Source organism: Ochlerotatus camptorhynchus, unplaced genomic scaffold (genome assembly GCF_037179485.1).
Source record: "Ochlerotatus camptorhynchus isolate MF236.1 unplaced genomic scaffold, CSIRO-AGI_Acam_v1.1 ptg000228l, whole genome shotgun sequence".
In the NCBI taxonomy this organism is placed as follows: domain Eukaryota; kingdom Metazoa; phylum Arthropoda; class Insecta; order Diptera; family Culicidae; genus Ochlerotatus; species Ochlerotatus camptorhynchus.
In genome coordinates this window covers 1,684,413-1,710,705 of record NW_027040718.1, presented here as the reverse complement: position 1 = coordinate 1,710,705, position 26,293 = coordinate 1,684,413, and the positions used below count along the sequence as shown (strand labels likewise).

The 26,293-nt window shown below is 40.7% G+C and overlaps 3 protein-coding genes across 3 annotated transcripts in view; all 3 read left to right on the top strand.

The window, feature by feature from the left end:
* Positions 1-1,147, top strand: part of Past1 (putative achaete scute target 1) — a 65,788-nt gene extending 64,641 nt beyond the window's left edge. The window contains exons 2-3 of the mRNA XM_065225352.1: positions 37-207; positions 274-1,147. Of these exons, the coding sequence (XP_065081424.1) occupies positions 37-207; positions 274-479 (377 nt within the window). The 3' untranslated portion in view covers positions 480-1,147. The remainder of the gene's footprint in view (positions 1-36; positions 208-273) is intronic.
* Positions 1-26,293, top strand: part of LOC135704000 (uncharacterized) — a 383,333-nt gene that overhangs the window by 25,555 nt on the left and 331,485 nt on the right. The window lies entirely within an intron of this gene.
* LOC135703977 (cyclin-dependent kinase 20) lies at positions 25,038-26,205 on the top strand. Its single transcript, XM_065225334.1, has 4 exons — positions 25,038-25,048; positions 25,132-25,349; positions 25,414-26,073; positions 26,158-26,205. The coding sequence occupies exons 2-4, from the start codon at positions 25,146-25,148 to the stop codon at positions 26,197-26,199; spliced, it is 906 nt and encodes a 301-aa protein (XP_065081406.1). The 5' UTR covers positions 25,038-25,048; positions 25,132-25,145; the 3' UTR covers positions 26,200-26,205.

The window sequence follows — 26,293 nt, the reverse complement described above, 5'->3', positions numbered from 1 at the left end:
TACTGAAACATCTTATCCTCTTTCCTCTCGATCCAGGTGGAGCCTTCGACGGAGTGGAAGATGTAGTATCACCATTCGGCTACCGCAAAGGTGAAGGTATCGACGCAGGTTGTGGCGAAGTGGACTGGATTTGCAACCGCGACCGGGAGCGTACCGACCCGCTGTTCGAATCACTGAACCCGATCGACGGAAAGATCTCTGGTGCTGGTAAGTTCTGTCAATGCCGTATCTTATTTGTGCACCCGACTGACCGCTTCGCCCGTCTACTTTTAGCGGCTAAATTGGAGCTGATCAAATCGAAACTACCGAACAATGTGCTGAGTAAAATCTGGAAACTGTCCGACTACGACCAGGATGGTTTCCTCGATATTGAAGAGTTTGCCCTGGCGATGCATTTAATCAACGTGAAAATGGAAGGCAACGAACTACCGACTTCACTGCCATCCCATCTGGTGCCGCCCACGAAGCGAAACGACTAAAGTTAAGGAAACATGTCGGTATAATACCTTGGTATCGTGCAAATACTTTTCCTCCTCCGTTTTGCCTTTATTTTCTATTTATCTAGATCGCTTTTTTTCAATCTGCCAAATTAAGAGCCACCCTCAGATAATACATTTATTTTGTCACTTGTATTTGTTAGAAGAAAAAAACATCTCCGTGATTTTTTTTTTCATTGTGGTCAAATTATACAGCGCGGGACGTTTCTTTTTTTTCTTTTCCTATGTTACTTCCCACCTTCTAGACCAAAAATGGCACAATAACGTAAATCAATCGGTAAGGACGTCTTGAAAACCTTTTGAAGCTACCTAACACTGCTACGTTCTGCATTTCGGAAGAATAAGCAACACAATTAATTACGATTTATATAATTTATTTATAACGCGGAAGAGCGAAAGACAGAGATAGAAACAGTGATAGACAAAGGAATAACATCATACGTTTCATTTATATTACCTTCTTTTTGTTTTTATTAGTAAGAATTTTATTCCTAGCATCAGATCACTATCGCGCTGGTTCATGGTAAAAAAAACAAGCATATTGTGCAACACCAGTTTTCTCTTCATCGAAAAAAAAAAACATTGTGAGCTATATTTTTATAGGTAGTCGAATAAAGAACAAGTTGCAATAATAGTATTTCTTTGGTTGTTTATTTATTTTTTAACCTCCCTTTTAGTTGTCGTGGAGCTTCCGTTTATTTGCGATGGGTTACTGTTACTAAGAAGAAAAACGATCTGTTTTTTTAGTTTACATCTTCTTGGGAGATTACGAGAACACCTTGAAAACTTGTAAACTTTGAAAACGTCTGCCTTTAACACTAGTGCATTATGCATGCAAAACAATATTGGTTTTTGGTCGTTGGTGTCTCCTAGAAGTTTTTACATATTCAATGGTTCTTCTTTTTATGAAAAAAAAAAGTTGATTAGGGTGGTCCCCATTCAAATATAAATCCGGAGTCTTTTTTATATGTGAGATTATAAATAGGTGGTTGCATCCAATAACCTCAGGTAGCATAATCAGTAAGTGAACGTTACCAAGCCAGCGGCGGCGGGTTCGATTCCCGGGCCTGTCGATCAAATCTTTGGGGTTGGAAATTTTCAAGATTTCAGTATCATTGTGCATGTAACATAAAATACAAATTCATGCATTGGTTGGCATAAAAAGCTCTCAACTAATAGCTGTGGAAGTGGATCGAAGAGAAATAAGAGTCAAACAAAGTAGAAATTTGCCCCGTAACGTAGGCAGATCACCTTTTCGTGGTACGTTACGGGATGTAAGATCTACCACCGATTCCTAGTCCTGACTACTTCAAGCTAGGGGAACATGATTGTTCAGTAATCAAAGGAACACATCTTAGTCCTTGTTACTTTCTATGCATTGTTGATAGTGACAAGACTCGGCTTTGTCCACCGAGGATGACCTTGAAACAAGAACAAAATGAGTTAGTTAGTCGTCATCTATGTGATTCCTAATCTTATAATCGTTGCTCCATAGTTTGAAGTGGTTAAGACTTAGTGTCTGATGCATGGTCATTATCGGTCTTATTGCTTGATTTTGTTGCGAAGGAATCCGTTTTTGATTGACAAAGGGGCGCGCCTTTGGAGGGTGTTCAAATACTCCGAAGGGTATAAAGAGCGGGTCCTTACAATTAGAGTGAGATCCTTGCAATAAAGGCAAGAATGACAACTGTAAAAAAAATCGAATACTTCATCATTTCTCAATAGTGATGGAGTAATACTACATGTACTAAACTAAGGACACGGGATATACTAAAATAGATCAAATTACTGGTCGCAGTGGTGTTACGTACAGAACAAAACAAAAAAAGGTCTTCAGCATAAAAATTAATTTCGTCCTATGGCATGGAGTTGTCCTTGGATCAGTCAAGTCCAGGCCGTCATCGCAGAGTTGATCGGGAACAAAAGAAAAAGGAAACAGGTAGCACAATTCATCTGATGTACATTAAATGGACAGCTACTCACCGTCTTGCAACAATTTGCTGATTGAATGATCCAAAGCGAATTTTCGGTGATGCCCTCTGAAAATCTATTGAGGCAAATTACTTCTCAACCAGGACGCAACGTAGAAAGCATTTTGGGAGTCCCCAGTTCCTCTAAATCAGTCGCGCCTATTGCAGCCAGCGTTCATCCAAGTCGTCCTGGCCCTGAGTTTAGATGTGGATTGAGGGTCTCCCAGCTTGCTATATTAGGCAAGTACACACTTACTATATCATATGATATCATAATACCAGTGCCTTCAACTCACCTCAAACATCTGCCAGTCGGCAACATGGAGCCACCACAGTCAACTGCACTCCGGGACGCATTCTTGCCGTCCGCCCTGAGGAAGCCCCTATTCCACTCATCGCAGTCGAGCCCCTCCTGCCAGCAACCAGCAGTCGTCCCGGCCCTGCGTTTGAGATGGGAGAAGTGGTCTTCCACATTCCTGTTATTGGCAAGTATGATCAACCGACGAATATATTATCGCCTGAAAATATCTTGGTTTCCAGCGACCCTACTCGAACATCCTTCTTCCGTCAAGTGACATCTACCAGCTCCCAAATGCAACTACACGCTGAACCTTCCGTTGTTCCCGAACAAAGGAGGTCGGACATAACGATTTACTATCAGAACGTTGGTGGTATGAACGGCCTCGTGGAAGATTATCATCTGGCCGTCATGGATCACTGCTACGACATTTTAGTTTTGACCGAAACATGGCTCAATTATCGAACCATTTCAAACTATGTCTTTGGTGCTGGCTACGAAATATTTCGCTGCGATCGAAACACGAATAATAGTAGGAAAACTACTGGGGGAGGCGTCCTTATCGCAGTTAATTCCAAGGTGAAAGCAGAAGTTATCGAGGACGATTCCTGGAACAGGGTTGAACAAATGTGGGTGGCTATTCAACTTGGTGATCGTCAATTGCTTCTCTGTGCAGTGTACATTCCTCCAGATCGAACCCGTGACTTGGAGCTTATTGACGCACATTGTCGATCCGTCTTGGCCGCTTCAGACAAAGCAGGCCCTTCCGACGAAGTTATTGTTCTTGGCGATTTTAACCTACCGGACATTGCATGGACTCCAACCCATAGTGGTTTCTTTTGTCCTGATCACGAGCGTTCATCTTTCCACGTAGGAACCATCCAGCTCCTGGACAGTTATAGTACCGCAATTCTGTCACAAATCAATGGCCTGTTGAATGAAAAAAACCGCACCCTGGATCTCTGCTTTGTGAGTGCTCGTGATACAGCTCCTTTCCTCTCCACGGCACCCGAACCTTTAGTCAAGGTAGTGCATCATCACCCTGCTTTAGTTATCGTGATCGAAAATAATATTGTCCATGATTTCACCAGCACTCCAAACGCTGTGTCATATGACTTCCGTAGAGCTGACCATTGCAGTATCGTCCATGTGCTGTCTAATCTAGATTGGGAGCATATTCTAGATCCTGTAGACGTCAACATTGCTGCACAAACCTTTTCTCACGTCTTGGCATATGTCATTGACAGACACGTTTCCAAAAAGATCATCCATATCGACTCTCGCGTCCCGTGGATGACAAAAGATCTTCGCTCGTTGAAAAGAACTAAGAAGGCTGCTCTCAGAAGATTTACTAAACTCCGCAATCTGCCACTGAAATGCTACTATGTCAGACTCAACCACGAGTATAAGCGGTTAAGTCGTCTCTGTTTTCAACGCTATCAAAGGAGGATTCAACGGCGGCTAAAATCACACCCGAAATCCTTCTGGAACTTCGTAAATGAGCAACGCAGGGAAGTCGGCTTACCCTCTTCCATGATTTTTAATGGTGAAACTGCTGGAAATCAACAAGACATTTGCAACCTGTTCTCAGCCAAATTTGCTAGTGTGTTTGTAGCCGAGCAACTCTCCGCTAATATCATTACTTCCGCGGCCAGTAATGTTCCTTTGATCAACCAAACGCTCAGCATGGTCGAAGCCACTACAGATACGATTTCTAGAGCAGCATCTAAACTTAAGACTTCAACTAAGGCTGGACCCGATGGTGTTCCGTCGATTATTCTTAAAAAGAACATCACTTGTCTTTTAGATCCACTGCGCCGCATATTCCAGCTCTCTCTTTCCAGCGGCATCTTTCCGTCTTGCTGGAAGACTGCGGATATGTTTCCTGTTGATAAAAAGGGAAGCAAACGCGACGTAAACAACTACCGGGGAATCACATCGCTGAGTGCTGTATCAAAACTTGTCATAGAGTCCCTAAATGCGCATTGCAGACAATATCTAAGTACAAATTCACACGGATTCATAACTGGGCGTTCCACAACTACGAACCTGCTGTGCCTAACGTTTTACATCACAGACAGTTTGATTGCTCGGACCCAAACGGACGTTATCTACACAGATCTTACGGCAGCCTTCGATAAGCTGAACCACGAAATTGCGATCGCTAAGCTTGATAGGCTAGGGATCGGTGGAAATCTTTTGAGATGGTTTCGTTCATACCTCACGGAGCGCCAATTGACAGTAACTTTGGGTACTTGTCGCTCAGCAAGCTTCTGCGCAAAGTCCGATATACCTCAGGGCAGCCATCTGGGACCATTGGTATTTCTCCTCTACTTCGACGATGTTCACCATGTTATCACAGAGCCACGATTATCGTTTGCAGACGATCTGAAAGTTTTTCTGCGCATCCGCTCACTCGCCGACTGCCGTTCTCTCCAAAATCAGATTGACATCTTTGCTGACTGGTGTAGTCTAAACCGACTGGTGGTCAACCCAGCTAAGTGTACAGTTATTACTTTCTCACGCAAGAAACAACCGATTATTTTCAACTACAAACTACTAGGCACGACTATCGAACGGGTGCACTGCGTGAAAGACTTAGGCGTTTTTCTAGACTCAAAGCTGACATACTCACACCATATATCGTATGTCGTCGACAAAGCGTCCAGAACGCTTGGCTTTGTCTTCAAGATTACTAAGAACTTCACGGACATTTACTGCTTGAAATCGCTCTATTGCTCTCTCGTACGATCTACGTTGGAATACTGCTCTGCTGTCTGGAGCCCGAACTACAATAATGGGGCCGAGCGAATTGAATCTGTTCAACGACGTTTTCTTCGCTTCGCGCTCCGTAAGCTGCCTTGGAGATACCCACTTCGTCTTCCAAGCTACGAGAATCGCTGCCAATTGATCAATATCGAGCCCTTACGTATCCGAAGAGATGTTTTCAGAGCCTTAACCGTCGCTGATACTCTGCAAGGAAGAATTGACTGCGAAGCAATTCTGCAACAAGTGAACATTAATGTTCAACCTCGATCACTACGCAACAGTCTTATGCTGAGACTTCCACTTCTTCGAACTAATTATAGCATAGGGAGCGCTATTTACGGCTTGCAGCTAGTGTTCAACCGAGTAGCGTCGATGTTCGATTTCCACTTGACACGGAATATGCTTCGCCGAAGATTCTCTGCCTTTTTTGCTGACCGAAGGCGCTTGATACCCAACAGCTAAGTGTAAAATTTAAGACTTATAAATTTTTAGTAACTTGACAATGCTTTCCAAGTTATTTTCGTTTGTAACTGTAGTAACTGTAGTATATGTATGTCGTCTGTATAATCTGTACTTTTTTACAACACATCATTGGGACTATTTCTAGTCTGTTGATGCAACCATAACAAATAAACAAATAAACAAAGCAGTTGCATGTGTCGAACCGTATCGTCACCTATCCAGCAGACTACGTTGAATCCCAATGAGATAAATACAAGGTGGGGAGCAACGCATATGCCATAGGGTTAGTAGGGAAACAAAACGAAAACAATTTGGGGACAGGTTTGGCGACGTCACTATTTGAAACTGGATATTCAGTTGTTGTGAAGGAAACTGTGTTTGCTGGTCATATTATCATATAAACCACTTGGGGGATAGTTCTATCATCGGAGTTGCCGGTCGTTTATGATACTTATTTGTTTATTAGGGTACGTGCTCACCCATGGGAAAGTGCTATGAATCTGCCTAATAACCTTTTTTTTTCATAAAAGTGAGAAATGTCAGATCACACCATTAGTGAATAAATTCAAGTTTTTGGTTAGTTTCGAAGTGCTTACTTCCTTTGACGTTACCTAATTTAGATTTGAAAGACACATTTTTCCTTAAGATTGTACATGTGATCATTTTGCCCATACTGATCATCTTACCACGTAAGTAAAAAAAAAAAAATATCCTGGAAAATGTAGTTTTCCTGTGAATTTGTTTTATTTTTAAGCATATGATTATACTGCCGGTGGAAGTATAATTGTCCCATGTGGAATCCCATAGCACATGGGACAATTATGCTTCCACCGGTAGTATAGGTCAAACCCTTAAAACTCAGTAGGATTATATAATTAGTTTCAGGTCAGTATTGTGGAATTTTATTCGACTTACGTTAGAATGGTCATCTTGGTCCACTTTTCTATTTGCAAGAGCGAAACATTTTGTATTTAATGTGAATTTCTTTTTTCAATTTTGGTAGTAAGTATATTAATTTATCATGGATATATGGAAAAGGTATATTAAAATAAGCATCATTTAGTCGTTTACTAGTTACAAAAATGCTTCAGCTTTTTTGAATTCTTACTCACTATTGCACTTCTTTGATCCACGTTTGTGGGATTATTTGCATCATTTTGATTAACTTCACGGTTTACTTTTTGTGATTTGAGTCGTGACTTCAGCCTACAGTTTTTAGCTTTTTGTAATTTGCTTTCCAGTATTTGTTTCTTCATATGACGCACTCGAATTGCAACTCTTTTTTCTTAAAAACTATTAAGTACATGCAACTGCGGAAATTGATTTCTAAGTTTTCGCAAAATCATTTCACTTACATTTCTTTTCTTTTTCAAGCCAATTTCACTTCCTTCTGGCCAAGTGTTCTGCATCCAGTTGAATCAAGAATAGAGTTGCTCTCGAACTTCCAACCATTCCTGAGATGGCATCACCAACCCTCCATGCGAAATATCCTGAACATAGTTTTCCTTATTCATTCCTGGATCGTTTCCATCTTCTAGTTGGTACGTGAATGATCCTAAATTGGGATGATCCTTGGTTTTGAGATTTGGCTATGTAACCCATGGCATATTCAAAGCCGTCAGCTTCCTCGATATTCCGTTATTTGGACTCATGAACAAATGGATTTGAATTTTCGTCGTCACTGGAACCACTTTCATCACTATTCGATTTTCCGGAATAAGTCACAAATGACCCAAGAGTGTTAACGTGACTATAATAAAAAAAAAAAAGATTTTCCGGAATCAATTTAAGCTTTACGGAACACTTTTGCGATAAGATAATCCTCTTCTATCAAAATATTCTGTGTATTTTGGTTGACTTTAACTTGCTTTGACAAGCCTTTTCCAAGAATCATCAGTCTTAAGTGGTCCAGGGCTTGCAGGGGTGATGGATTATCATGTGTGCCATTGAGGTGAACCATTGCAAACTCATTCTCCACACAATCCTGATTGACTTTATAAGTCATGATAAAACCATTTTATAAGTCATGATAAAACCATTTTGTATAAAGCTCATTGGGTGGCATTATTTGTAAAGCACTCATTGGAAAAATGCTGCGAGTAAATATACAGGGTTTTTCCCGGGTAACTGTTGAGTCCACAAAATTTGACCCATTGGGGCCGCGCTTTACCGTCCTTCGAAAACACATGAAAGCTCATAGTTCTTGCACTTGTTTCAGCATCCGCAGAAGAAAACAAGCACAAATTCACTGCACACTTCGGCATTATTAACGAGAGCTTCACTGGCTGCAACGATTTAAACAGATAACTTACACCGAGCGGCGATGAAAAAACTGCTAGTATCTAAACGTAACCACAAATGATGAAACGCAAGAAGAAAAAGTAAACAACACTAATCAGCTGATCGATTTGTGTGTATTAGTGCAGATTTCCTCACCTTTGTATAATGCTCATTGGTTGAATCCGTGTAGCGAGTACCATATTTTTAATTGCATTTTGAACAATATTTCCATTTGTCATAAGTTTGAAATAAACCTTATAAATACTTATTGAACGGCCTCTCAACAGGCGCGTGAATTCCATTGCCATTCAATGAATTCGAGAGTGAATTTAGTAGCCTACGATTTGGCATAATAAACAATAAATGAGTCTAGTTCAGTAGTGTGTGCCTGGGTGGTATTGATCCCCGTTTTGCTGCAAATTGGCGGTAGGTTGCTCGATCGTCGCGTTATCGTGTACGTACATCGACCCGGTACAAATCCTTTGAAGATTTGTTGACCTTTTTCCAGCCCAGTGGCAGGCTCGTAGGCAACATGTTATACCGTGACAGCGGGCCCAGAACAGCAAAATAAATGATTTGAGCCCGGGACATGCTGCCTACTGTCAAACGCTGCTGTTGGTATAGGCCTTGTCACTGGCCTGCCTTTTTCCGATTTTCTTTCCTATCCTTAAATGCTTGGTCCGAACAGTCAGTTGTATGATTAAAGTTGTTCGTTAAAATGAGATGCCGATAGCGAAAGATGCAATTGACGAGAGAGTGAGGATAATTTTCGGAATAGCACGAAAATCTAACGTCGTCCCAAGCAAACGATTAACGTACCCCATTCTAGTCGAAATTCTAGTACTACACAATGTTTGTTTCGATTTGCTATGAAAGTTTGACAGATAAAATGAGGGGTTATTGGATTTTCCTATGTTTCGAGGGATGAATCGATTAGCTTGGGACCAAAGGGAGTACCAGAGCTGAGCCAAAAAGTTTAGCACGTTTCTTCGGGACCTTCTAGCACAAACGAAGTGACAGACGACTAACTGGTGAAGAAATCCATTAAAATAATGTGGTTCACTGTAATAGAATTTTCTTGGAAGCTTGTGCCATCATCCACCAGATGGGTTAGTTTTTTTGTTTTGATTTGAACAAAGTTGATTTTGTGTATAATGATTCTTTGACAGTGTGCAAAGAGTGTATCATTTTGTCATTTTTTTATGCATTTCAGTTTTGAGTAGAGTGAAAGAGATAGAACCAAAAAATTCTAATACATTTGGTGAAAATGCTAGTACAATCCAGTAGTAGCATAGAGGTAACTCTAAGACCACTGGGTCCCGAAGAAAATCATTATTATTTTTGGCTCACTCAGTACCAGAACAACGGTCCCAAGCAGTCCCAAGCTATTTCACTCACCCCTGCATGTTCTGCATGAATCCACACACCCCTGATGTTATCTGTCAAACTTTCATAGCGAATCAAAACAAACATAGTGTAGTAATAGAATTTCAACTAGAATAGGGTACGTTAATCGTTTGCTTGGGACCAATAGGCTACTAAAGTGGTGAGCCAATTTAAAATCGTTAGTTTCGTATTGATTGTTGATCGTACCGCGTCACGCAAGCCACGTGTCGACACTACATTCATCAGCTCATTCAGCAAGTAGTCATCTGTAGCATTTTCTGCCTGTTTCCGCCGAGGAAAGGCAACCGGATGGTTCACCGCCACCCCGTTCTGTTCAACCACCACATCATCTTCATCCGAACAGCAGCATAAAAGGTCGTGAGAAGAAAATCAATCCCTGTTAGTAATTTGTCCATGCGCATGTTGACTTGAGAGCCCGCTGCCGTAGCACTTTCCCGGTTTTGCGAGGCGTATAGAACCATTCGAACCGTTTGCATGGAACCCAATGCGCTTGCGGAACAAGCGTGATATCAATTGCAACACGCACAATGAAGACGAACTACCCCAGAACATAACCACACACGCTCGATAGACAGGTAGATAGGAGGGGAAAGGTAAAAGGCAATGAAGAAGTAGGTAGTTGAAGCTAGCACGAGCACGAGTTTAATTTTGTTGCAGCTTGTTTTTTTTTTTCCTTGATTTGTTTTCCGTCGATCTTGTTTTCCGTGCTGAGCACCAATGCTACCGACGCCAGGGAGGCAGCTCCCACACCTGGACCCTACCTATCGACTCATCAACTCATGAACCGGGGACCAACGGCTTTACTTCCCTTCCGAAGGAAGGCGTGATCAGAGATGTTATGCCTCAGAACATCCCGGCGGTGCCGACTGGAATTGAAGCCAGGCCTGCTGGGGTGGGAAATAATCACACTTAGCTCGATTATCGACTGCCTCACTTTGTTTTGTTCTTCAAACTTAATTTTTCTTCGATTTTTACATTTACAGTGAGGCTTTTCGCGTTGTTATGAGGACATAGTTTTCTGCGAATGGTTCAGTGCTTCAAAATTTCATTGGCATTGGCTGTCAGTGACGATTGTCAATTTCGGGTTTCAAATCTGACGCCAAATGCTAATTTTTCTCTGCATTGGCAATAGCTGCAACCGGATGACGGTTGTTTTGAAATCAGATGATTTTCCTCTCGAATACAGGATGAACGTTGTTATGAGAAGGGATAGGTCCTTCAGTTGGAATGCGTAATGCTCTCTGCAGAATGATATTCATCTTAAATTGAAATGCATTGCATGTATTTGGTTCAGCCCCTTAACGCAAATCATTCAAAACGATGATGTAAATAATTCTATCGAACGTCATTTGCTGCTCTAAGGCTGTGAACCATTTGATGGATTTTTTTAACTTTTGGTTAAAATTTTACAGATGGAAAGTTATCGATTAACCCTGCTATCCGAGCGTGGTTATTTCTGACCGACAAGAAGCTAAATTTTGACAACCGTGGCTGAGTTCTTCTCGAAAACCGGTCGATCGACAGCACAGGGATTTTTGAACATACAGAATAACTTTCGAAATGTCACTTTTAACCACAAGTTAAATTTAACTGGACAAATGGTTTACAGCCTAAGCAGACAAACGAGGTGGAAGCATAGCCATCGCTATCAGAGATGGTACGAACATTGGTAAACCGTGGAAACCGTAGATTTTCTATTTCGTAAACAATCGAATTAATAATCTTATCTAAAGCATGTGAGCCCTGTATGTTTTACAGCCAATTTTCAAATAAATATCATCCTTTATATGGAGGACAGTCATATGGATGACCATCAGTTGATGACGAATTCAACCATAAGGAAGTCAACCGAAATTCGACAGCATATTGTGAAAGGGCTCGAGCAATATAATAATCAGTCGAAGTATTGCGGATGGAAAAATCTGGAATGCTCCTAAAAATCCTGTTTTTAACATAAATAACAGAAATCAAAGTGATGTGCAAGCAAATAACATGTTAGCATTGCTAAAATCATCCAAAAGGTTAGAAAAGTATTGTAGCAGTGTGCACCCAACTAACAATTTTAGCTCCAAACTAGCTTATACAGCCAAAATTTGTCTTATGCAGGTAGTTTTTGGCTGTATAAGCTGAATTGCAGCTAAAATTGTTTGTTGGGCAGTGCAATGTAGTCCTTACTATTTGATGCAGTACCAGAATATGTCTTGAAGATTTTATTAATTTTAAATAATTCTAATATTACCGTGAGGTTGTTCAGACTTACAATTTAATTTTTGACATCATGCAACACACAACACCAGTGGACCAGTAGGCAATTTTATTTTAAAGTAAAATTCACCTGGCTGTAGTGGGGATCAAAGCCTTACATCGTGGTACTCACACACCATTTACCTAAGCTACGGATAACTCCATGACCATTACGAATAATGTTATGCCAAATAATAATTCTATTATATAACTAAAATGAAAGTCTGAATGCGTCATTTTGAAGTCTCAGGATCTTGAAATGTTTCTAAATTTTGGAAATTTTATTTTTCCTGGGTCCCAGATCATGACATTTTTTGTTAGTCTGAATTTACTTGGGACTCTTCACATGATATCTTCGTCCTTTTTACCAGAGTTCCATTTAAATAATCCTAGGATTCATGCTTCTTTTCTAGATTTCCCTAAAATAATCTTGATAATATCCAAACTTTTCCAATCTCTTATAAATCACTCTCCGATTCCATAATTTCCTCAAACTGGTAATAATTTCCAGGAATCGGTATAATTTTGTCTCTATTTTTCTCTATTAAATTCCCTTAGAATATTCTTAATAATTTCCCTGGTACACTCTTCAAGATGACCGCCACACTATTCTCAGACTTATCCGATAATTCCTTTTGAACTGCTTTGTGGTTATGTTTAGAATTGTTTTGAAATCCTCATCAGTATTTCTTAAATACTCAAATACTTTTTCAAAATGGCCTTGAAAATGTTCCTGAAATTGCCAGATGTTCTTTTCGCAAAATTCCGTTTAAATTTCTTAAAATTGTATAGAAATTAATCTCCATAGAAACATTGGACAGAATTGCAATTATTCGCACGATTCGTATCAGCATACTCCTTATCCTTAAGTTTCTATGATTTCTCTGCCGAATTATATTTCCTTTCTTTACAAAATCTCCATGTAATTATCATCAGAGTTATTAAAACATAATTGACACCGTCTTCAACCAGAGGTTGCACAGACTAAATACTTAACACCAGACAACGGACAACACAACACACCCAGTAGACCAGTAGGGAAATCTTCAGGTTACGAAAAGTACCACCCGCTGGAGCGAGAATCGAACCCTCACCTCGTGGCACTTACAATACGCCTGAACGACGGGTGACGCCACACGGCCACGAATCCCAAACAGATGGATAGAACTCTACTCAGAATTAACTAGAAATTCTCCTTTTTTTCACATGGAATTCGCTTCACACTTCACTGTAAACTGTTTTCAGAATTACCTTAACATTCTGAAATTCTAAGCAATTTAGAATTCTAAAGTAATTCAGACTGCTAAAGTACTTATGCATCGTCAAAAATCTCATGAACATACTTCAAAGTCCTGGTGGTTGTCTAGATTCAAAGGCCTTGTTAATTTTTCAAAGCTCAATTTATTGTTTTCAATCCTGAACAATTTTCGATTTCTCTAAATTCCAAAATTATAATTTTTTTCCAAATCCAGGATTCCAAAAATCTAAACAAAAACTCCAAATAAACAAAATGCCAGGCCCAATATTTGTAAACTTTGAAGCCAATAATCTTTTGAAAATGTCTCTATTTTTATGATTCAGCAATCCATTAACATGCAAACTTATTGTAAAAATTCCAATAATTTCCAACGTTGATGGCCTTTAATAATTAAAGTTGCAAGTTTGGCTTTTTATTTTTTGATTAGAGTGTAAATCAATTGCAGTGGTATATTTAAAGCAACACGTTTAAAAAATCTGGGACAATTTAGAACATATGTAAAAAATCTGGCAAGACGACTGAAAATCTGGAAAATCCAGATAAATCTGGAATACTGGCAACGCTGTCGATCAGAGTCGATTAGTACCCTCTTATAGTACGTTCAGACTACAGAGTTATAACATGATTAATTAATTAATTTAGCTTTATTTAGGAGGCTTTCAGCCTTAGGCTGGTTCGCCTCCGCGTTATAACATGTTATAGCGCTATCTTGATGGTGGTTTCTGTGTTGCAATTAGTTGACAACCGTTATAACATGTTATAACTCTCCAGTCTGGACAGCGTTTTAGATTAGTACCTACATGACATTCGGCTCTCCGGTTTTCGGATAGACAGTTGGTTTTCCAAACGGTAAAGCTAAATCTATTGTCTAACTGTCAGGTTGTCCGCAACGTATCACTAATTGATGCAATATACAATATGCAATACATAAGCCTTCATTATTTTTTTTTTGCAAAGCTTCTCCTTTTCTGTTTTTCATTGATATTTAATACGTAAATTGATACGTGATTTTTTGTCGTACGGTGATAAATATTCGGTCTACGCACAGACAAACAGACATAACACTCGCAAGTTGTTCATCGAACAAGCATTTAACGGTCAATTTAAAAGTATCGTAGTTGGTAGTACCGCCACCTGTGGCGCACATAGTCAATTCCCTTGCGTTTGACGTTTACACACTATCGCTATCTGTTCAGCGTACTGCCAACCACAGTGTACTCAACAGATGGCGGTAATGTTTTAGTGACGATGTTTTACATTGAGAAATATTCAATGTGTTATGTCCGTTTGTCTGTGGTATAGGTATAATGATTTTTAAATTTTCTTACCCGCTTAAAGTTTGTAAAGTTGTGATATGACAAACTAATATAATACTTTCGTAACTATTGTATCATAAATAATAACTTTAATTGATGTTGAAGAATTCATTTCCAGGCTGCTAACTGAAATAATAGTGTCCATTTTGCTTGTAAATTGATGAGTGGTGTAGTTTAATATATTTTTTTTCCATAAAACATGCTAGGGTAGATGTATCAGTCATGGCTGTACGTATCTATTATTGTACATGAGCATTCTCATAAAAGGAACGAGTAGGCCTGACTCTACCATATTAAAATATCATATTAATAATCCTCCCTCAAATATGGCGAGGGCCTGAATAACTGAATAAATCGAACGTGAAAAATGGTTTGGAACGAGCTACGACGGTAACGAGTGGAATCCGAAAAATAATTATGTATAATAAAGTTCGTAGATATCTTATATCTTTCTGGAATAAGAAAAAGTGCATACATTTATATTTACACAAGCGTAGCATTTTTGAAAAAGTTTGTAACGAATAACTGTATTCTAAACGATCGAATCGTGATTGTTCGAACTTATCGAACCGGAAGTGAATTCAAGAATAAATTGAAGTAACTGTACTATACACATAAGATTTGTTTCACTTCCATCCGGTTGTGATGAATTCGAAAGAAAAATCCATCAACTCCTTTATCTAGGGATCTGAATGACCAGCCATTCATTGATCACCTGCTGTGACCATCGTCGTCGTCGTTAGAGGTAAGATGATGAATCGTCCGATTAATTAATTATCTAATTGCAACTCCCGATCCGTTCCTTCGTGTACCGTTGCGACGTTCGCTTTTCCCGCCCCGGGCAGAGCAGCAGTGCGAATCAATGTTTTATTGTTAGCGATATCAATTAGTCCTACGGCCCAGTGCACGTGATTTATGATGGTTCTCCATCTTACCTACACTCATCTCTGGCATTCTCAAGCATTCCACAGTGAGGTCCACCATCGGTGCAGCTTCCATGAGATTGTTGACGGCAATCAGTGGTGTTACGTAACCATGAATGAATCTAATTATTTTTCTTCACACTTCTGAAATTAGCGTGGGGAGGAGATTGATGCAAGCACGAGATCAAAACCATAAGTTCAAGCACGATTGCTTTTTGTCAGACGTGAAGTTTGCCAGGTTATTGCACTCTTTATTGTGATAAATATTCATGCGGGTTGGAACCGTTTATCCAGAGAGAGAAAATTTACATAAATTTTGATTGTTGTTGAACAAAGTATGGCTAACAGTTATCATATTAGCAGTTGACATCACGCAACAAGTGAGTTGGCATGTTTTGAACTTTACCTAAGAAGAAATGTACATTCGTTGTAGTCAGTCACGTCCATTCTTTGTACCCTTCTTACAAAGGATCGCTTGGAAAATCGACGCACGACAAGATCGCAAAATGTCTGTATTTGTGAGTGTGTTACAATGTAAATGGACGCTATATTAAGTTCTCAGGACCAAATTAATCGCATCTGAACATGTTCCGGGTATCCTCGGTGAAGTGGCCAGTTTCTGACACCTCAAATTATAAGAAAGCTCATAACCTAGTTTAATGGTATATATAGTGTTCGGGACCCCATTTACCCTACCCAGACATGTTCCAAGTAGTTTCTAGTTCTAGTTCCTCACTTGGGCACATTAGCCACATCCGGACATGTTGAGTTCTCAGGCCCTCATTGGTCACATCCAGACATGTCACAGGTTCCTTCAGGAAGCCAAAGCCTTCCCCACCTTCTCGCAGGCATAGTCGATGTGGTCGTTGAAGTTTAGCCGGTCACCGATCATTACTCTCAGATGTTTCAGCAGGTGCTTCGTATGCTGTGCATAAGGAGGAAGCCTTCAAAAAGGGTGGTCAGCATGCTTGGCATGCACAGTTTTACACACCAACTGCTCATTTGTTAACAGCTTTTCACTCAGATGTTCAAATTTGGTTTCTTTGAATTAATTGATAGAGTAGCCCTAATAAAAAATAACCATAAACGAACGATAACCCAAATCATTGAACTATTCCACAAATGGTTTGGATGATACCCAGAACACGTCGTTAAGCAAATTAACCATACAATTTTTATTAGGGAGGATCATAGTTAACTAAATACATGCCAAGATTAGTTAAATCCTAAGTTAAATCTTATCTTTTGAATCAACACGGTTGAATTTTTAAACTAAAAGTACGAGATGCGTAGCAAGCATTTCTCACTTCATTTTGGCAACGCAAAAACAAATACAGCTGATTACTAGAACTAAAACCTACTATTTTTTACGTATCTATAACAAGCTTAAACTCTATTCTATTGACTACTTCAAAAAGAACTGTGTTTCGTTTACTGTGTGCAAAGTTATCAGCAAATGAGCAGCTCGTGACCAAAAATGTGTATGCCAAGCATGGTGGCCAGTAGTGTTGTGTTGTGTATCCTTATATGTTACCCCCTGACACGGTGTGGTATTCACTAGTCGCCTAATGCCTCTTCACTAAAATCTGGATCCCCCCAGGACCACAATGTAGCGACTATTTTGAGGGGGGGAAGGGAGGCTGTGCTCATGCACCTCTAATAATCTCAGCACTAGCTGGTGTTACTAGCTCGCTGATCGCCTCCCAGAGTGCCCTCCTCTTGACACATTTCCTCGACAACATTCAATGCGCTAAAAGCAGGCATCTCCCTTCGCACTGCTTCAAATCTAGGACAGTCGAAGACCATGCTCTCTGGCGTTTCGTCCACATTTCCACACTCCTCTCTATGCTTTCTGTTCATCCAGGTCGAAAGAATTAGAATTACCCGATGAGTCCATCTACCATTCTCCGTCGAGTCCCATTCCTGTTGCCATTTTGCCTTCGACTCCGCTCTCACAACGCTGAAACCCAGGCTGGACCTCAATACCTCAGTATCGACGACGAAAAACTGGCCAGAAGTAGTTCGGCATTGTTTTAGCTGAAATGAGTCTTTGCAACCTTGCTTTAAAGTTACTGACCAATAGCACTTCCGTTTTGTATTGGGCTATCTGCAGCTTCGCTCCTTGCATCCAGTTACCAATCATGTCGATCGCATCGGTTGCCAACACTTTGACCTTTTCCAGGCGATGTTACCGTCAAGACGACATCATCCGTAAAGCCGATGATTTCAACTCCTTTGGGCAGCTTCAGTGTTAGCACGCCATTGTACATCCCGTTACAAAGCGTTGGACCAAAGATGGAGCCTTGTGGAACTCCCGCTGTGATCCTAATCGATCTCTCTCTGTCCCATGTCTGTCTCGTAGACCAGAACCCGGTTCTGGAAATAACTCCTCAGGATCCTGCACAGGTAGTCAGGGACCTTCATTCTATGCAGCGCTTCGTCGATGGCCTCCCAGCTGGCGCTGTTGAACGCATTCTTGACGTCGATCGTTATCACGGCGCAACATCGATCTCCTCTCCGCATCTATTTGGAAGCGCCTTCTCGGCTCTCTCGACCACTGTCCAAATTGCATCAACCGTTGATCTCCCTTTCCGGAATCCAAACTGCCTCTCCGACAATCCGTGCTCACTCTCCGTGTATTTCGTCAGTCTGTTTAGGATGATCCTCTCCAAGAGTTTTCCGAATGTATCCAGTAGGCATATACGATATACAATGCTGGATCCCTCGTCGGTTTTCCTAGTTTCGGCAGCAACACTAGCTTCTGTATCTTCAACCGGTCAGGGAAGTGACCCTCGCGAGGCCTCGTCCAGGCATTTCTGCAGCACCCTCCTGAATATATTTGGGGACGCCTGGATCGCCGCTTTCAACGCCACGTTGGCGATTCCATCCGAACCGTTAGCTTTCTTCATCTTCAATCCTTTCATCACTGCTACGAGTTCCTCGTTGGTGACGTCAACGTTATCTCCCTCTTCCTCTCCGTACGGTGTAGGTGGCCAGGACGTTGAGTTGTGCTTCGGGAAAAGTCCTTCCACGATGACTTTCAGCTTCTCTGGGCACATTTCAGTGGGCATCGTTGGTCCTCTGATCTTCACCATCATGACTCGGTATGTGTCATCCAAGGAGTAGGCATCAGCGTCTCGACACAACTCTTTAAAACAGTTTGACTTGCTCGCCGCTCGAAACACTCCTCTTCGTTCCTCTCTGTCTGATTCTGTTCTTGCTCTCTTAACACGTCTTCTGTCTCTGGGACAACTAGCGCGGAGGGTGCTAAGTTCCTCGTTCCACAGGTTAGCTGGATGCCGTCTGTTATTTGGCTCCAGTTTCCTCGGCATGGTCGTGTCACATGCTCTCACTAACGTTTCTGTCAGTTCGTCCGCGTTCAGATCCGCCAGGGGCCCTGTCTACACGGAGTGCTTTAACGAATAGATCCTTGTCGAAAGCCTTCGTCTTTCACTTTTGGTCGCAAGTTCTCGTCCTCCGTATTGCCACAGTATTCCGTTGCCTGATGCCAGATCGGATCACCTGATGGTCGCTATGGGTATATCCTTCGTACACTTGGGTCCCCTAACATTGCTCAATCCCAGGCAATGAGAAGGCGGATTCTCTCGCAAAGATGGGCGCGCAGGAAGGCGAAACAGGCCAAACTTCACATGCTGAATTTTACCATTTAGTACGTCAGAGTACCATTTCAAGTTGGCAAACCGATTGGGACACTGAAAATCTTGGACGGTGGTTACATTTAATTATTCTTAATGTTCTTCGAGAGCGTGGTTTAGAGGCTTGGGCTTAAGTCGTGACTTCATTCGCGTGATGAGAAGACTTATGTCCAACCACTACTCGATAGATGCGCTTCTCCATAGAATAAACCTCGTGGACAGCAACATCTGTACGGATAATGACGCCGCCAGAGAGCGACCTTTGAATACCCTCAAGGTCCAAGGAAGACAACCCTATTTCCCTTTCAGCGACGTGTTGGCAACCCAGGATATCTTCTATACACGCAGAAAAAAATATTTTAAACGTAATAATATTTGACGTAAAATTAATAAGAATTTCATTTTGTTTTGGCTGCAAAAAGAAATCATTATTATTTCAACAATCCAGTATCTTTGTTTCTAAAAACCCGTGGATTGTTAAATCAAAAAGAAAATCTTTTCGAAATTACAAAAGCTTTCATGGTTTTGACGTGAGCTGTCAAATTTGGCAGCTGGGTCAACAAAAAAATATGTTTGTTTTTAAAAGAGATTTCTTGTTGATTCAATCAAATTTATTTTATTGAGCCTGAAAATATACGCAGTAGAAATAAAAATATGTTTATTGATTCAATGTTTTGTTTTCTTTTAGTATCAATCAAAATTACAATTGAATTAAAAAAAAACTTTTCTGAGGCATAATATCACTCCGGTTCATGAGTTGATGGGTCAATAGGTAGGGTCCAGGTGTGGGAGCTACCTTTCTGGCGTCGGGAGCATTGGTACTCAGTACGGAAAACAAGATCGACGGAAAAAAAATCAAGGAAAAAAAAATAAAGAAAAACTGTTTATATTTCGCAACTGCAGCATACTTACTTACCTCAAGCCTCAAGATTTTCGGAAATGTTGCACTTATTTCCCGAAATTCACTGTTAAAAACAATATTTACGTCGAACGCGAAAAAAACTGAATCAAACGAGAACAGTTTTGGGTTATTGTTTACATTTTTGTCCGGGAACGTTGGTAGGTAGTTATTTTTGCAATCATGGCCCGGGGAACGGACCCAACAAATAAATGCTAAATTAAAACTAACTATTGTTGGCTCAATAAAAGAATATTGTTATTTTAACAATAGTTGCAGTTGTAAGAGTGGCTTATTAAAATAAAAAGAATCTTATTTTGAATTTATTTGAATAAGTATTATCGAAACAATAAAACGCAATATAATTTCAACCGGAATTGGCCAAACAATTTTCTGTCCGTGCACAGCAAAAAAAGTTGTTGAATATTACATCGAAACTGCTGCAACCAGGTCAATCCATCGGTTGTGTAATATCACATTGTACGATGTACATCGATTTTGCGAACAAAATTACATGCATTGATGTAATATTGTATCTGCTTTTTGCTATTACATCATTATTTCATACATCAGCTTGAATTACGTTGATCAATATTACATTTTTTTTTTGCTGTGTGTATGCAGTTGATTTAAGTGTTTCTGCAATTGTCTAGTATAAGAATGTAATACATTTCAAGCTGAACATTGCATTAGGTCCTAAGTAACATTGATCGATTCTCTTCGTCGACTTTTTCTTTCGTTAATAACTTGACCACATAACCGTTTCTTGTTGTGTTTGTCATATTAGATGCTAGATAAAAGCTTCTTTTATCGATATGTGTGCTGAAAATACCTGGGAATGTCTTTACATAACCGTGGGAATACAAAGAGAAAGTCGATGAAGAGAATCTGTCAATGTTACTTAGGACCTAATGCAATGTTCAGCTTGATTTGTCTTTCGTCTCTCTTTATTAGTTTTTGTTTGTCTTGTCTCAATGAGTCTCATCGTCGCCCACTGGTCGAACTCCAAACGAAACTAGAATCGCACTACCGTTCATACTGGCGACAACGCTCTGATGAAACAACGAAACCTCACCCTCAAGCTCCTCCCCTGATCCTACACACTTAGATTTTTTTTGCCGAGATGGGCACCACCGAGCAGCTCGGCAATCTATTTTGCTGGATCTCAGTGAAAAATATGCCGAGATTCAGTTAAAAAACAGGAATTTTCCCGAGATCTCGGCTACCAAACATAAATTTTGCTGAGATCTCAGAAAAAAAAATGCCGGCCTGCTCGGTGGTGCCAATCTCGGCAAATAAAAATCTAAGTATGTATCCTTCTACAATGTATCCCTCTAACCTCTGGTACCCGTGAGTATTCGGCCCAACTTCTACTAGACATAGAATTAAGTGAATTTTGTTACAAATAATGAGCAATTAATTATCGGCTCCGTAATGCTAACGCGATTGAGCCTTACAAATAAACGAACTAGGTAACAAAAAATCTTATTTTTTCCCCAAATTCCCTGTGCATTGTTTCCAATATTTAAAAACTTTGTATTTTTTATAAGCTTTTAAATAAAATATATAAAAATTGAGCAAGGGCATTTTACCATAGAGGTACCTTAGAGGTAACTCTAAGACTAGAAGGTCCCGAAATAACGTGCTCAACTTTTTGGCTCAGCTCTGGTACTCTCTTCGGTCCCAAGCTAATGATTCACCCCTCGAAAAACCAATAACCCCTCATTTTATCTGTCAAACTTTCATAGCGAATCAAAACAAACATTGCGTAGTACTAGAATTTCGACTAGAATAGGGTACGTTAATCGATTTGCTTGGGACCATAGGCTAGTCAAGTAGTGAGCCAATTTAAAATCGATAGTTTCTTAGAGTTTTTGCACTTTTTTTTTAATTTCCTCAAAATCACTAAAACAAAATACCGTGTATAATTTTTTTATAAACAATTTATATTTCTCTACAGACGTCATTCCGATTATAAGTGACGTTTTCGCGCTACGATTTATTGAAAAATGTCAAATACTCCATTTTGAAAATAATAGCATGATCCAAAATTGCAGGGGGGTGTTCGGAGACGAGCCAGCCAACGGCTGAAAGTCTCCTTAATAAAGATAAAAAAAAAAAAAAAAAAAAATTGCAGGGTTTTAGCAAAAATGTAGGGGAAAAGTTGGTTTTGGCAATACCTTAATCTATTATCGTCAGGGGGTAAACAACCCCTCTAACCCCTCATTTTATCTGTCAAACTTTCAAGGCGAATCAAAACAAACATTGTGCAGTACTAGAATTTTGACTAGAATGGGATACGTTAATCGATTTGCTTGTACCAATAGGCTAGTCGAGTAGTGAGCCAATTTAAAATCGATAGTTTCGTATTGATTGTTGCTGTAACTATTTGCCAGGTGTGTGATCCGTTTTCGTAGCATTAGCAATTAGCCTGAATCGCTCATCCGGTCGTCCTTCTTGTAACAGGGCGCAACCCACACCATACTTGCTTGCAGCATTGGAACTTGAGTTACTAAGCACTTGATCGGCTGAAACGCTTCCTCTGCTTCATTTTCCCACACAAATTCACTGTTATTTTTGGTTAATCTACGTAATGGAGCGTTGATGTCCGCTAACTTCGGTAAAAACTTTCCCAAATACGTGCTCAGTCCCAGGAATGTCATTAATTCCTTCTTATTCCATGGTGTTGGTATATTCAGTACAGCCGAAATCTTAGCAGGATCTGGTTTCACTCCTTTATCCGCCAACACATGACCAAAAAAGGGTACCGACGACAGTGCAATCTTCACTTTTCCACGGTTTACCTTCAATCCTCGCTCTCTAAATCGCTGCAATGTTGCCCTCAGATTGGTCCTCTATTCACCAAGACCAAATTGCTGATCCACTCCATGTGTTTGCTTACTGGTTCGACAATCTGCTTTCTTTCCAGTTCTTTAATTTTTGCTTTCAGGTCGGGCAAGTATGCCAACGGAATCCGACGCGGCTTCTGTTGCACTGCTGCAACGAAGGGTCGATTTCAAGTTCCTTGGAATAATCCTTCACCCTCGAAAACATCAGAGTACTTACTTAAAATATGTTCACATTCCTTTTGTAGAGTGCTGACGTTGTATATGTCCTGGATCTTGATGATTTCTAGATCGATTGTAGCTTTCGACGACAGCAGTGGTGGGCGTTTTTCGTTCACAACGATGAACGGCAGCATTATGATTCGATCTTTCAGTTGCACTTTGAGATCCACCTTACCGTTCGGAATAATTATATTCCCCGAATAGCATCGCAGCTTCACATTCGTACGATACAGCTGACACCCGATTCCAAGACGTTTCAAATCATGGTGGCTCAACATATTCACTCTAGCTCCAGTATCTACTTGAATGTCCAAAGTTCGATGTTGCCGTTCTTCACCCGTTATCTTCAACTGCACCATTATCTTGTCCGAGTCCTTACAGCCCTCTTTATCAACTTTCGTAATATCGACATATTCACATTGTTCTTCGCTATCCGAATCCGTTGACTTCGATACACTGTCTTCCAGTTGCCGGACGTGTTTTCGTATGCCGGACATTTCTCCTTATCCCTTGGATGCTTTCCTCCACAGTAAAAGCATGGCTTCTCCAGTTTCCGCGTTGTGGTCACTTTGAATGTTTCACTCGAACTTGCCTTACTTGATGACATTAGCTCATATTTCCTGCCGGATAAATTCCCTGCTCTTAGTAATTCCTTGCGCATATGATGATCCTGGATACCAGCTATGATCCTATCCTTGAGTAGTTCCTCTTCCTGCTCTGCCGTATAACCGGTATAACCACACTTCACGGCTTTTTTCTTCAGACGTTTGACAAACTCGTCGATTTTTTCCCCATCTCGTTGAATTCCGCTCGTCCTACACGCTGGTCGCGAACTGGGACTAGATGTTGCTCTAGTTTCTGCAGAATCGTTTCGGTTTTACTTTTTTCTGCTGCCGTAAGATTGAGCCTTCGGCACCAATTACAGCCATCAAAGTTGCGACTTGTTGTGGTGCTGGCTTGTCATTCACCCTTGTGGCTGGCGCATAATAGCTCCATTGCAGCTTGATAATTTTCACTGCCTCATCGTCGTCCCCTCCCAGCTTCAGCAGTGATGGAACAGGAATGCTGCTCATTTTAGGTTATGTCGCAAGTGCAAAATAAAACTTCTCGAACCGTTGCTAGAAACTTCGCTCACTCCCGAAACTCCACTGTTAAACGATTCTTCGCGAGTTCGATTACGCATTTATATCAGATTTGCTTTCCGCGAAAGTGTTAATTGCTATTAAAATCGATTAACTTCTGACACCATGTTATCAACTAAAGTGTCTCATGGTCAGAACGTATTGATGATTGTTTATTGATGATCAAGGTAATGTGTACAAACGTATTCACTAGTATCAAGATAATTATATAGAGGTATAAGGAATACAACAACTCATACTTTGATTTAGTAAGAATTCTGATTTGTTATAATAATTGTGAGTAACAGCTACTTAAATGGTATGAAATTTATCCAATGAGCAAACACACTCTTCCTTTAAATTAGTGAAATTGATCTCCTTAATGACTACTGTTAGTTAGAGTTCTTAGTCATTTTATTGCTATATTCAAACCATAGTATTCTGGGCCAGCGTTGTTAATCGATTGTTAATCGTACAATGCAAATTCACCATTGCAGACGTTAACGCTGACGTTATCGACGGTTCTCGATTAACAGCCCTCTTCTACACAGACATTCATATCATGCAGAAATTATCTTTTTCTCTTCTCTGAATGAGGACCGAAGTAATTGTGTGCCATACAACTGAATGCTTGGCATGTATAGGGCATTATTTTATTACGGTAGCATGAATGAAATTTACTCATTATTACAACCCTCCCGCCTTCAGGAGAACTCAAGCGAGACGACACGTGTTCTGCGGATCAAACGCGCCAGCTGCAGGAGTGGGGGAAGCAACCACGACGTCATCCCTATGGTAACGTAAACGGCAAACATCCTAAATAAACATTGAACCATTTGAATGGTTTGTACAGTCTTGTTCCGGATTTAATCTACGCACAAGTTGGTTTCCCTCCTCGTCATTCAGAAGTGGTTCCTGACAATTTAAAATTAAAGAAATTTTCTGCTCTAAATTAACGAAGCAGGAAACGGTACAAAAATGGACGATTACATGCCACCGCGCTATCAGCTTCTCGGTAGGATTGGCGAAGGTGTTCATGGCGTTGTGGTGAAGGCACGGGATCTCAGTAATGACGACAAGATTGTGGCTATTAAAAAGCTCACCCTCCGGACGAAGCACGGTTGGATTTCTCCGAACACGATACGGGAGATCAAAGTGCTGCAGAATTCGCAGTGTGAAAATGTGGGTTTCTGGATGTCATTTTTATGTCTGTGCAGATAGGAAAATTATACATTCTGTGTTGCAGATTTTATCGCTGTTGGACATGTACCCGGACCTTTCCGGGATATCACTTGTCTTCGAGTACATGCCACACACGTTGTACAGCAAAATGAAGGACGAGGAGCACCCACTTTCCCGGCATGAAATTCGTCGCTACATGGCCATGCTGCTGAATGGGTTGAAATATTTACACGAACTGCGAATCATGCATCGGGATATAAAACCTGCCAATTTGCTAATTGACAAGCACGATGTGCTGAAAATTTGCGACTTCGGTTTGGCACGGCTATTCAACGATCAGGACCCCACGAAGGTGTACTCCCCACAGGTAGCGACGCGATGGTACCGGGCACCGGAAATCCTCTGGGGATGTCAAACGTACGGGCCCTCCATCGATATGTGGGCTGCAGGGTGCGTGTTTGCTGAGATGCTGCGAGGAGTGCCGTTGTTTTCCGGAGGTACCGACATCGAACAGTTGGCACTGGTCGTCCGTACTCTGGGGACACCCATTTTGAAAGACTGGCCGGAGGTGCGTAGTCTGCCCGACTACAACAAAATTCGTTTTCCCAATTCCAAGGGTGAACGATGGGAAGATATTTTCCCTAGTTTTACGACGAAGAACGAGATAGGATTGGTGGATGGGTTGGTGATGTACAACCCGACCAGGAGATTGACAGCAGAGGAGGTGAGATGGTTTTTACCAGTAAACTTTGATGAATTAAATTTGCGTTCCGCTAATTCAATTAATCGTCCCATTATCTATTGCCAGGCTATGCAGCACCCATATTTTACCGAGAGAGATGAAAGCTAAGATCACGTGTGCACAAGACGGACGGAGCGAAGATTATCGTTATGGGATGGCGGTGTCGTTCAGTTCGACACCCACTTGAACTTTCCACTCTTAC